This window comes from Callospermophilus lateralis, chromosome 1 (genome assembly GCF_048772815.1).
Source record: "Callospermophilus lateralis isolate mCalLat2 chromosome 1, mCalLat2.hap1, whole genome shotgun sequence".
NCBI classification, from domain to species: Eukaryota; Metazoa; Chordata; class Mammalia; order Rodentia; family Sciuridae; genus Callospermophilus; species Callospermophilus lateralis.
Genome location: NC_135305.1, coordinates 203,320,508 through 203,333,826, shown reverse-complemented (window position 1 = coordinate 203,333,826; position 13,319 = coordinate 203,320,508). Strand labels below are relative to the sequence as shown.

The 13,319-nt window shown below is 37.8% G+C and overlaps 1 protein-coding gene across 1 annotated transcript in view; it reads left to right on the top strand.

Moving 5' to 3' along the window:
• The window catches only part of Ulk4 (unc-51 like kinase 4), a 501,941-nt gene that overhangs the window by 356,680 nt on the left and 131,942 nt on the right, over positions 1-13,319 (top strand). The window contains exon 34 of the mRNA XM_076869315.2: positions 2,242-2,340. Coding sequence (XP_076725430.2) covers positions 2,242-2,340 — 99 coding nt within the window. The remainder of the gene's footprint in view (positions 1-2,241; positions 2,341-13,319) is intronic.

Below are 13,319 nucleotides of genomic sequence, written 5' to 3'. Positions count from 1 at the left end.
TTGTATTTCTACCCAGAGTTCTCATGGGAGATTCATACATATGTATAGCACCTTAATTATTGTGACCACCCCCTATCCCATAGTCCATAACTGAACTCAGGATTTGTCTTCCAAACCCATTCCCCTGCCAGCAAGTCATGCCACCCTCACCCTGCTGTGCAAACAAAAACCTGGGCGTGCATCTTAAAATTTTCATTTTTCATATTCCACATATCGTCGGTCATCAAATAATGTAGATTTTACCTTAAATATCTAATATCCAATTACTCCTCTCAAATCTTAACCCAGACCACTATCTTCTCTGGCCTGGACTAGGTAGGTAGGTCAAGAATATCCGACGGCTAGTCATGGGAAAAGTTACTATATAGCAATGACAAGTGACAGTAAATTCTAGAAAGGGGTTTGGAGAGCACAGAGGCTGACAGTGTAGAGACAGGAACCCTGTGCAAGATGCACCCAAAGGGCCACAGATCTGGTTGTCAGAAGGCTCACTAGAGGAAGCCTGATTCTGAGAAGTAAAGACGTATTGGGAAGAGAACAAACCTGGGCCTCTGCATTTGTTTGTTGGAACTTATGTTTTCTGTTCCATGTAGCCCTTGCTGCACAGAGATTCCATTGTGTGCTGACACTTTTGTGAAGAGAATTGAATTTCTAAATGCATTCCTGTCATGCAATTCTCTGTGCTGCAAAGCTGCAACATTCTCTCTCTGGAACCCATGACAGTTGCTGGGCAGAGTCTAGATGTTTCTTGGCTCTAGTAATAAACAACTGTGCAGCTCTTGGAGGATCCAGAGCACCACCAAACATCCTGGTGGAAAAGTTCCCCATTGTGGGCTTGTTCCTTTGCTCCATCTGCTTGCTTATGAGGTTTGGAAAGGAAGCAGGGACACCATGCCCCTTGCTGTTGCCTAGGTCCGGATTTGCAACACAGCCTTATCCTTACCAAGAGGGAATCAGTTCACTCTAAAGGAAGACATGTTAAATGTTTAGTGTGATAAGGCCAATATTCCATGTCAGACAATGCTTAAGAAGGCACAGGATCAACGGCCAAGATTCAAGAAGGTTCAGGCCTCTAGGACAGTGCAACACATTTATTTTCTGGGAGGAAGCTCTACCTTTCCAATAGTGAGGTAGGTAAGAGGGAAGCTCCAAGCTTCCAAATTAACGATCATTATTGTTCCCCATAGCTGTAGAGAGGTGTATATCGCTAAAAGACAAGTATCTCATTTTAAATCAAGTCATTTTAACCAAAAAAAAAAAAAAAAAAAAAAGGCATCTGAAATTCTGTTCACAGGTCTGAAGTGCAAAAGCAAACTTGGCATTCATGAGAGAGATCTTGGAGTCCAGGTTAATGATCCAAGGCTGGGCAGCCTGCTCCGTGAGTTCAGGCAAAGGTCATCTAAAAGTGGTTTGTTTTTTCTGAATAAAAATAAAATCAGAGAGAAAAAGAATGAATGAAATATATACATTCTATGGCAAACACAATAAATATCAATGTTACTTTTCAATATAAAACAATTCGTCTCTATTATAGAAATGTCCTTTGGAATGTGACAGTTCTATAAAACTCCTGGGAGATGATGCACTTAAAGTAAAAACCATTCACTCATTTCTTATTCTCAGGTAGTTTAAGCTTATATGTCATAAGAAATGTAGATCAGTATATGAAGCCTATTCATTCAGTGGTATATTAGGTAAATATTCTAGAAGGTGTTCGCATGCAGGTGTATGCATGCATGCAAGAAAAACAGCAAAATTTATACACACACACACACATATTGCATAAAAATACTCAAAAGATTAGTATCCATGAGTTGGAATCAAATAGCTTTGTCACTCATTATCTGTGGGACTTTAAACAAATGACATAGTTTCTCTAAACTTCAGTCTTCTCACCTAAGAAATGGTGCTAAAGCACCTCATCTCATAAAGGTAGGAAAGATAAAGTGCTTATCCTCTTCAGCATGTGGAGTGTCACCATCCTTCCTCCAGCAGCAGTTCTTGTTATTTCTTTATCTGTGGGCTCACTGGTCTGCCTCTGTATCCTGAGCTGGTGGCAGTGGCAGCATGTGCACTGTTTGTCATGTTATCTCTCTTCTTGGGCCTCTATGTCCTGTGTCAGGGACCCAGGCAGAATGCTTCTCCAGACCCTGACGTCTGCTAGTCCGAGTGGATCTGTCTCCTATAGCTAAGGTGACTAATCACCAAGACCCATTTTTATTTCTCTTCCCACTCTTCTAGGCCCAGAAGTCTGGTTTAGGAGGGGACACTCAGGCTGCTGAAGACCTGCTAGTGCTCTGCAAACCACTGACAGACCTCATTAGCCTGCTTATTCCACTGGTAAGAGCTCACCTGTTTATGTGTCTTTCAGAATATTGCTGAGGTTGAAGTAATTTTATTTGAATTTCATGAACTTTTGAGTTTCTATGCTATTTTAATCCCCTTCAAAACTAGAACCAAAAGAACTTTGAAAGGTTTTTTTTTCCCTCTGGAAATACTAAATTTAGGGTTTAAAACCAAGAAGCTTATCATTTATTTAAATAGTATTTAAGTAAGGCAGACTCTCAAATCTAATTACTTTCTTAACGTGAGGTTAAAAAGAATTGAACAAATTAATTCCAAGAAGGAAGAGTAAATCATTATGGGAATCAACTCCCTTTGCAAAGGAGATTTTGGAATTACACTTGACTTGCAGGACTCTCCAGAAACTTGAAAACACAGACATAGACCTGGGGCACCTTCTTTTTCAACCCCAACAAAAATGGAACAATTAAAATAGGTGAAATTAAATAAAAATGGGTAAGACTACACAAGACCACTGAAGATATGAAAAGAGCCCAATAGAAACTCAGAATTTGGACCACCTGAACAGTTTTGAACAAACTTAAAGAGGACCCAACATACAGTACTTGCCCTTCAACAGAGCAGCCAGCCAGAGGGCCTGTGGATGAAATTCCGTAAAAACTCCTGAAGAGTGGAGGCAGCCTTGTGGCTCCAAGGATGACAGCACAGACAACCCAAGGAAATGCATCTCTGTGGCTGCCACCCTTCACAGAGGCAGGCAGCTCTGAGTGCTGGAAAAACTTCTGGATTTTTCCTGCCCTGTGGCTTCAAGGAGGACAGATGCAGTTTCGATGAATAATTCTGCAGACTTAGTTGTATTCAACGAGTAAAAGTTTGTTCCAACTAAGGGAAATTTTAAAAAGGGAAAAATCACTACTGATTTATATTAAATAATATAAGGAATAGAGCAGTCACCAAAAATGTGGCCCATAGGCTTACAATGAAGTGAGGGAAGGACACAAAATCCAGAGAACTAGACAGATCTTTGGTATAGAATGTTGCATGAAGTTACAGGACAGCAGCAAAATTGCTACATCACAGAACGTCAGGACTGAATCCTGTGCTCTCACAGAAAAGGGAAGGAAACAAAGCAGGCTTCTGTGAACAGACAGGGAAAACTAATAAACTACACAGCTTGAAGGATGTATAAAAGGTGTAAAAATGCCCTATTGAAGATAAGTAAATGGACACAATATGTGATATAAGATAATACCTACATTTATAACAAAAAGTTTAAGAAAGACTGAAGGGAAACTTTGAGCGCACTCTATTTCACATGTATATTTTATAGCTATTGTTTCAGTGTTTGCCACAGTCTGAGATTTTTTTTTCCTTGTAATAGGTGAGTTTATTCCAGTTGAACTCATTTGTTCTTAATGGACTTATTGAAACTTATATTTGGTCTTTATATTGTTCTTTCTAAGTGTTTCCCTATCTTAGATACATGGTATAATGCAAAAAAAAAAAAAAAAAAAAAAAAAAATTCCCCTTTAACAGGAAAAGAGGGATTGTAAAAAGAATAAAGTCCATAAGAAGATATAACTGCTATGAACCTTTTTGTATCAAATGTGTGGGATGGTATAAAATGAGAAGAACTAAAAACATACAGGGAGGAATCCAATTGTATTGAAATATTGAACATACGTTTTTCATTGCTTGACAGAGCAGGAATTGGCCTGTGGGTTAAATCTGGTCTACACTCTGTTTTTGTAAATAAAGTTTTATTGGAACACAGCTACACAATTCATTTACACATTGTCTATGGCTGCTTTGCCTCCTAATGGCAGAGTTGTAACAGAATAGTTATAACAGAAACCTTATATCCCATAAATCTATATTAATTACTCTCTAGCTCTTTAGACGTTTGTTGGAAGCTGCTATAGACAATATATGAGTACTTTAGTAAGATTGATCTAATAGGAAAATATTCATCTCCACACTCTGAAAATAGAGACTGTACCATCTTTATTTTCTGGGAAGCATCTTTTCAAAGTTGACCAAGTATTGTGTTAAAAGAGTATCAGTAAATTCCAGTATGTAGTAATTGTATAGGCTAAAATCTTTACCCCAAAATATAATAAAATTAGAAGGAAAAATAAAGATAATGTAAAATGCACTATTAGTAAATACTACGCATAAGTACAGGAATAAAACTGTTATTATTATGTCATTCTGAGCCTAATCAGGATACAGAAAGCACACAATGATTTAAACAAAAATTTTAATATAAAGAATTATTAAGCTATGATAGAATACCTCTAAGATTTTAAAAGAGGTACCCTAAAACTGAGGTGAAAGGACAAACTTGAAAGGCGTAGATCAGATTTCAATCGAGAGGGCAGGGTGCAGCCCACAGTACAGTGGAGAAGTCTGTTGGGTTGCAAGACCCAGAGCTGCCCACAGTCCACAAGAGAGCAGAAGACAACCCCCCAGGGATGAGGAGAATCAGAGCCAGGGGCGGGCATGCAGACAAGGGCAGGTGTCACTGTGGGCAGAAGACTTGGAGTGCTCAGTGCCTGTAGGAAGGTCCACAGAGAGTGGCACCTTTGTAGGATGCAGGCAGACAGGAGGAATTAGGGTGCTAGTGAATGTGGGGAAGCTTGGAGTTCACAGTATCCTTGTTGGGAAGGCAGTAGGATAATAACCTTGGCTAGGACTGGGGATCCCTGAGGGACTTTGAGTCCTGGGCACATGGTGTAGGCAGCCCATGACCAATGCCATTATACCCACACTTATTAGTGGTGTGGTCACCAGAACCAGCAAGAGAACCTCCGACTCCTATAATGTGCCTTAAGTGCCCTCTATGGAGGAAAGTAACAGTCTTACTCTGAAGGAGGGAGGCTTTAAGGAAATCTGCCCATCATCACAGAACATGTACTGAAGGATACATATGGAACCAATGGCAAGCAATGAATTTCTGGCACAGTGATCAAATTGAGCTCACTCCAGAAAGTAAGATGACCCACTGTTAGGAAATCTAACATTCTCCAAAGTCAAGTGGCTTTTATATCCTTCCAGCAATGGATGAGAGCTCTTGAGCCAGATATTATCAGTTCTTTTTAAAAAAAAAATATTTTAAATATTTGACCATCTTAAAATAGTGTGGTAATGCCTCGTTGTGATTTCAAATTGCATTTCAGTAATGATGAATAATAGTATTGAGCATCTTTTCATGTGTTTATTTCCCAATATTTATATTATTAAAGATATTTTTGTAATCTGAACTTCCTTCATAAAATGAATATATTAAAAGTAAATTGAGTTACTTTTTTAAAAACTTTTAAACATATCATTTCAGTGCCTATAAAATTTCCCAATGTTTTTAAGTCAAATTGTTGTTCCCTGGAATAATTTTAATTAAATTAATTTTAGCTTTATTTTTTTTTTTTTACCAATTAACTCCAAAGTCTTTTTATGTAAAGAACATTCAGTCACCCTTTATCAAATGAAACTTTCTTTTGTTATCTACATTCCATGCAATCACAAATTCAAAATGAATGGGAGATAAAATACAAGAAGTAGGTAAAAGTAAAACAATAACAGCAGCAAGGAAAGCCAGTATTGCATGGAACTTCTGGGCACAAGTGCCACCTAGCTTTGCCACTTACCAATTGTCACACTGGGCAAATATTAAATAGCAATACTTGTTATTTAATTTATGGGTCCCATAGTTTCCTCACCTTTAAAATGGGGTTAATAATACTAACTAGATAATGAGGATATTATGGGGATTAAGATAACAGTACCCAACACATACTAAGTACTGAACAAATATATCTCCTATGAGAGTGATTTTATATTTGCCACATGGTATCCTCTGCTTCAGTGAGCTAGGTTCTGCTCTCAGTGCTTTACCTTTGGTCTCATTTAGTCCTTCCTTGTTTATGATGAAGGGCCCATCCTCACCTTACAAATAATAACCCTAAAGCTTACATAATATATAATACAGAATAATAGGGCTAGATTTCAGATATCAAAGCCCACATTTTCCCCACTACAATTCTAGTTGTCCTATGGATTAACTTCCAACTTGTACAACTCTTGGAAATACTCTCATTAAAACCTAATCTACTGGATTAGAAATCCATTCTGTATTTTTTTTAAGTTTTGAAAAATGCCCTTAGTTAGGAGTCATCTCCAGATGCAATTTGCATAGTTTAGGGAGAGATTCTGGATGAGGCTACTTTTGCGTTTTGTCCCGAAAACAATGAGAAACACATGAATGAGGAAAAGTGCTTGTAGACTTCATAAATCATTTTTTGTTTAGGAAGGATAAAAGTTATCTTATACTTCTACTTTATGTAGTCATATCCAATTCCTTAGAGTTAATTGGGAAATATAAATAATTAAGATGTGCTTTCAAAATGCAGGAACAGCCTCACCCAGTAGCTGATGAGCTTGTAATAACTGCCCTGTTACATGGCTCATTGCCGAGTTTGAGTGATTAGACTTAAATCTCAAAAGGGAGTAGGCAGGCCCATCTCCTGTCATGGAGGAATTTGCATCTTTCAGAATTGTTTGTTGAACAGGTGTCTATCCCAAGTAATTGAATTTTAACAACCAGAACAGGCCATGATGAAAAATTCTTGGAGTGTTAAAGAGTAGAGACTGAAGCTTACAATGCAGACTTGATGCTTCAGGGGCCTAGGTGCTGCTTGGGGAGTTTTCTATTGATTCTGAGGTCAGGAACTTTGAGCAGACAGGTGATTGTCTGCCGGCAGCTCAGGTGTGTTAAACAGGGTGATAGGCATCTGCCATGTTCAAAATCGGAAGGTTTTACCTGAAGGCTGACTTTAGGAGTTCCTGTGATAAAGGAAGGAGGTCAGCTTAGAATACGTGACATGGTCTTTGTGTTGATATTTTAGGATTTTGCATTTAAATATTTAACATGCTTTATGTATTCTTCCCCCATCCTTTTCCTGCCTTTTGTAAAATTGAAGCACAACTTTGGGTTCTACGTTGGGGCTAACGCCTTTTTTCTTTCTTTTAAATGCCTGTATCTGGCCATTGGGGCTTTACAAAAGTGGCATTTCATTTGGTTCAGGATTAAATTAGGATTATGTGACAACTTTTATTGGTTTGTACTACAGCTAGTTCCTGAAATTCATAAAGCCCATTTCCACTCAGTTTTATCCCCCAATTACTTAAATTGGAATGTGATTCTAGGCTAGAGGTTGCCAGGTAAGTGGAGGCACCCTGGACTTGGAGTCAGAAATCAAAAACTCAGTGCCTGGCTCTGCTGCCAGCCAGCTTGTATGATCTTGGATGAGGTACCTTTGATTTTCACCTGGGAAGATTAAACAAGGTGGTATATGGGAAGGTACCTAGAAGGGTCCTGGCTGCATTTCATAAGCAAATTGCTTTCTTTTCTCACTTTGGCAGTTGAGTGTCATTTCTGTGAAAATTTTCATTCAATCACATGTTATCCTATATGTGAATCTACCCATCTACCCTAATCCTCTGCTTGCTATTTTTCTTCCTTCCTTCCTCCCTCCCTCCCTTCCTTCCTCCCTCCCTCCCTCCCTCCCTCCCTTCCTCCCTCCCTCCCTCCCTCCCTTTCATTTAGTACTCCTCCCTCCCTCCCTCCCTCCCTCCCTCCCTTTCATTTAGTACTCCTCCTCCTATCTCTCTCCACCCAGCTGTTCTGAGACAAGACCCCTCTGCTCAGCTCAGGATTTTTACTCAGCAGAGTCTGGAATTTTTTTTGTAGACTCCCCCCACTGGTGTTTACAGATTCTTCCCAAGGGCCCCTCTTGTCAACGCTCTTTTTCCAATTTTTCTTCTGGTTATTTACTGTGAATATTTACATATGTAAAAGTACATAGTCAGGTTTGCTCAAAGAGTGTCAGTTGCTAATAGGTCTTCCTGATTTTTCCCTGGAGTTCTCCTGGAGCAGCCTCTTACACTGTTCATCTTAGATCCCAGGTGTCTCATGGCGATGCAGCCCTGGCATCCAGAGTAGGTAATTACCCAAGGATAAAAATCATTCTCTGAGATATTTTTCCCAGCTCTGTGGGACAGTGCCTCTGTTACAAGTAACTTGATCATACTTAGGATCTTGTTTATTGGCCAGGCGTCTGCCTAATGTATGGTGTATAACCACATTTATCACTGGAGCCATTAGATTTAAAAATGGCCTGTGACAAGAACATTGCCATGTATCTTTTGTGGGAAAGATTAACAAACGTTTATAGCTGTATATAAAGTGAAGAAAAATAGTAATAAGGCCATGGAGGACCTAAACTAGAGCACATCTAGATCAAAGATAAATTTTACAGTGGTTGTTTAAAAATATAATAGGTTACGAGATGAGGTGCTGGAATTGCTTTCCTGTGGGAAAAAATAAACAGACTTTCAGTTTTCATCTTACTTGGATAATTTTTGAGGCTTTTGGCTTACAGACAGAAGAGTGAACTTGCTAGTTTTTGAGGTTCTTTCCACATATGGTTCTATGAAAATAAATTCCTTATCTATCCTTAACAGAATATGAAACCTATCAATCCATAGTTTATGAATCACAGTCGATCTCCCTTGTCTGTGGAAGATAAATTCCAAGACTGCCAATGGATGCCTAAAACTCTGGGTAAACTGCGTATACGGATGCCCCCCAATTATGATGGCTTGACTTGGAATTTTTTGACTTTACTGTGGCTTGAGAGTTATATGCATTCAGTAGAAATTGTACTTTGAATTCTGATCCTTTCCCAGGCTAGCAATATGGTAGTGATGGTCTCTCGAGATGTTTATTGAGCTGTGTTGCTTTCTGTAATGTTTGGTAGGTTAGGTGTATTAAAGGCATTTCATCTTAAGATACTTTCAAATTATGACGGGTTTATCTGAATGTAACTCCATTGTAAATCATGGAGCATCTGTACTATTTTTTTCTTATACATGCATACCTTTGATAAAGTTTAGTATATAAACTAAGCACAATAAAAGATGAACAATAGCAACTAATAATAAAACAGAGCAATTAAAACATATTGTAAAAGTTATGTGAATATGGTTGTTCTCGCTCGCTCGCTCTCTCTCAAAATATCTTATTATACTGTATTCACCCTTTCTCTTTTTAAAAAAATGTGTGATGATACAGTGCCTATGTGCCAAGATGAAGTACGGTGAATGACACAGGCTACTATTGACTTTCCCTGTGAATCCCCAGGATGTTGTTCTGAGTACTGTAATGAAATTTCCCAGTCTAGCTCCATCTAAGATCATGAATCATCCCTTCGTCCAGCGTATCCACACATATATCCTACCCCACCTGTTAGTCAATTATTAGCTATTTCAGTTATCAGATCAATTGTAGTGGTATTATAGTGTTGGTGTCCAGAGAACCCTCAGAATAGCATGCAGTTTGAAATTTATGAATTATTTACTTTTGGAATTTTCCAATTAATGTTTTGCCTATAGTTGATAATGGATTGCAGAGTGGACACATTGTAGGAGAATCATAATGAACTGTATGTAAAAGAAAGATATCCTTAGTCTACTTTGAGAAACTGATGATTCTAGACTCTCTGCCCATAAAAAATGCCTAGACCCAGACATATGCAAAGTTCTGCACATAATTGATAACTTCAGGAGGAATTTCGAATTCTCACATGGCAACCATTATAAACTATAACTAATACAGGTTATAATAAGCTGAAATGATGTGGTAGCAAAATCGCTTGTATATGTCTTCCTCCCCCCACTAGACTAAGTCCTTTGAAGGCAAGGGCCATATCTGTTTGCTTCACTTTGGGACCTAGTATAGAGAAAGGATTCAGTAAATATGTTTGTAGGAAAAGAAGTGAAAAGCTAACATGTACAGTGTATTTTCTTAGCATAACTGAGAATAGACCAAATCTAGTAAGACATAGAATCAAGTACAATTTTATCCAGTTTGTCTGCACCCCTGCTCTTCTACCATACCTGAACTAGCCCCTCAAGAGGTGGTAATGCTTATGGCTAACCAGTTCACTTGCTTTCAAATCACATCATCTGACTTCTTTCTAGAGGTTGCCCTCTTGGCAGGTTCTTCTCTAACATTCACTGGGCAGCCTGATTTCTGCAACAACTTATACCCCATCTTTGATTGACAAAACATGAAAGAGAAGTTAGCATTGCCCAGGGACTCATGTATTTCTGAAAATTGCTATACTTGTAGTAACTGCAGTATATAAAAACCCAGTCCTAGGATCCCAGCAGCACTGGTGATCATAGAAGCCTCTAAGCAGTCAAAATAGATGCTACAGCTTCAGTACCCTTTTCTAACAGCAGTTCTCCCAGGGCTCTGACATTCAATGTTTATATTTGGGTAGTTTTAGGGAAACAAAGGCCCCAGAATTGCAGGTGTGTACTCTCCCATTACTTCTTACACCTTTGTCTTGAAATGGTGGTAATGTTGAAGTATGTTTTTTTTTTAATGCTGTTTTGTTTTTTTATTTTAACTTTTTGTATATGACTGCAGAATGCATTACAATTCTTATTACACATAAAGAGCACTTTTCATATCTAATTTTTAAAAAAGCATTTTCTTAGTGATCTAAGCTGAGTAGGAAAACATTCACTTCTGTGATGGAAAGAAGGAGTGCCTGAGGCACCTCCTCTAGAAAATCACCCCCATTGATGACCTACCCAACATCCTTCCATTGTCTTCTTTTCAAGCCCCCTTTCAAGTAGTAATGCTTTAATGTGGATGTGTTTCCCTAACATAACAAGACTGGACAGAGAAACATACCAAAGAGAAAGAGGAAGTGAGAGTAGTATGGAAGAAAGACTTGAATGTTGAACTGAAACATGCATGGGTCATATTGAAAACAAAGTCTAGTTAATTAAAAGGATTTTAAGGGTACACTTTATTTTTTATTCCCAGTACACTTTCCTTGACTTCAAAAATCTAGGCTTATGATATTTTTGCATCACCAATGCTTGAGTTTTTATGTGCATCATTGAGGAAAGTGAGTCTTAGTAATTGCACTCTCATGCAGGTAAAGTTATAGAAGTTAACAATTAGGACCACATCAGAATACATCCAAATTTTAGTATAATTTACACATGCATATCTCACATATTATGGAAGAATTGATGATGGTAACTACCCGTGGTTTTTGGAGTTCTGGAACTCAAAGTTGGAAGCCAACTATGGAATGAAAGTTGGTAAATTAAAAGGTAAATTGTTCTATATCAAGAGTCTTAAAATTATTTATACTTTTGAATTTATACATTTGAATTCTACTTCTAGAAATCTTGCATAGGAAATAATCACAGAAACACAGAATTGATTGTGAAAACAGATATATTCATGGAATTATTTTTAGTATGAAGAATTTTGTTAATAACCTATGTTTACCAATTGTAAATAAATTAAATTTCATTTTTAAGACAGAATTCTATGATACCATTAAATATGATTTTTCCAAGCATGTTCACAATGTGGAAAAAATATTTTAATATAAGTTTAAATGAAGTATCACAATATTCATTAATCATGATATGCCAATTACAAAATAATAATATTAAGAACAAAACAGCCATGACAGCACACACCTATAATCCAAGAGACTCAGGAGGCTATGGCAGGAGAATCACAAGTTCAAGGCCAACCTCAGCAATTTAGTGAGGCCCTAAGCAAAGACCCCGATTCCAAATAAGATCACCTTCCAAGGTACTGGGAGTTAGGATTTCAACACATCTTTTAGGGTACACAGTTTAAGCCATAACATTATCCAATGTAAAATGCCTTTGACTCGGCAATAAAAGGGTTAGAAATTTACCCTGAGGAGACACATTGGCAAACAGCAAAGAATTTCTGGGTAGGATTGTTTTTAATAGTGAAAAATTAGAAGTATCTTGGCAGTCAGTTGTGTATTAGTTAATTATGTTTTCTGTATAATACAATGAAACTAATAAAAAAAGAGATGTAATTCAGTATTTATTGCCATAGGAAACAATTACAACATATTGAACAAACGAAGTAAATTATAAAGCAACATGGAGCAGTGCCACACACCTATAATCCCAGTGACTTGGGAGACTGGAGCAGGAGGATTGCAAGTTCAAAGCCAGCCTTAGCAACTTAGAGAGGCCCTAAGCAACTTAGCAAGACTGTCAAAGTAAAAAATAGAAGGAGCCAGGTGTGGTGGTGCATGCCTGTAATCCCGGCAACTCAGGAAGCTGAGGCAGTAGGATCACAAGTTCAAAGCCAGCCTCAGCAAAAGTGAGGCACTAAGCAACCCAGACCCCATCTCTTTAAAAAAAAAAAAAAATATATATATATATATAATGAGAGAGAGAGCGTGCATGCACCCACATGTGTGTGTGTGCTGGGGATGTGGCTCAGTGGCTGAGTGCCCCCGAGTTCAATCCCTGGTACTCCCACCCTGAAAAAAAAAAAATAAGTGGACTGGGATGTTGCTAGTGGTAAAGTGCCCCTGGGTTCAAGCCCCAGTGCACAAATATATAAATGTTATCTATATTATAAATATATGTATACATTTTTATATAAATATATATGTGTGTATGTGTACATACATACATACACTTAAATATATATAACTTGTATTTAAAATCATTTGATAACTAATAACATTCAGCATAATTTACAATTAATAGGCACATACACAGAGGTTGTCCTTGCTTTGCATGATTCTGCTAGGCCTAAATTCCAATTAAACAATATCAGTCCCCTTAATAACATGGTCCAAATTTCATTTCCCATGGTATATTAATTGGGAGTAAGGGCATGAAGCACAAACTTTGCTACCAGCTCTTCAGTCAGTAAATCACTATGTAATTAACAGACATGCATCATCATAAATGACCAATCATGCCACCTATTTCTAAGTCCATTACCAGTCGATTACTGTGTACCTGTTTTTTATTTCATACACAGACTCCAAAACATGTGATTCTGTTGCCTCTTTGCCCCCTACTGATAAATGCAGATACCATTTTACAAAAATGAATAATGGAAAGGAGTCATTCATCAT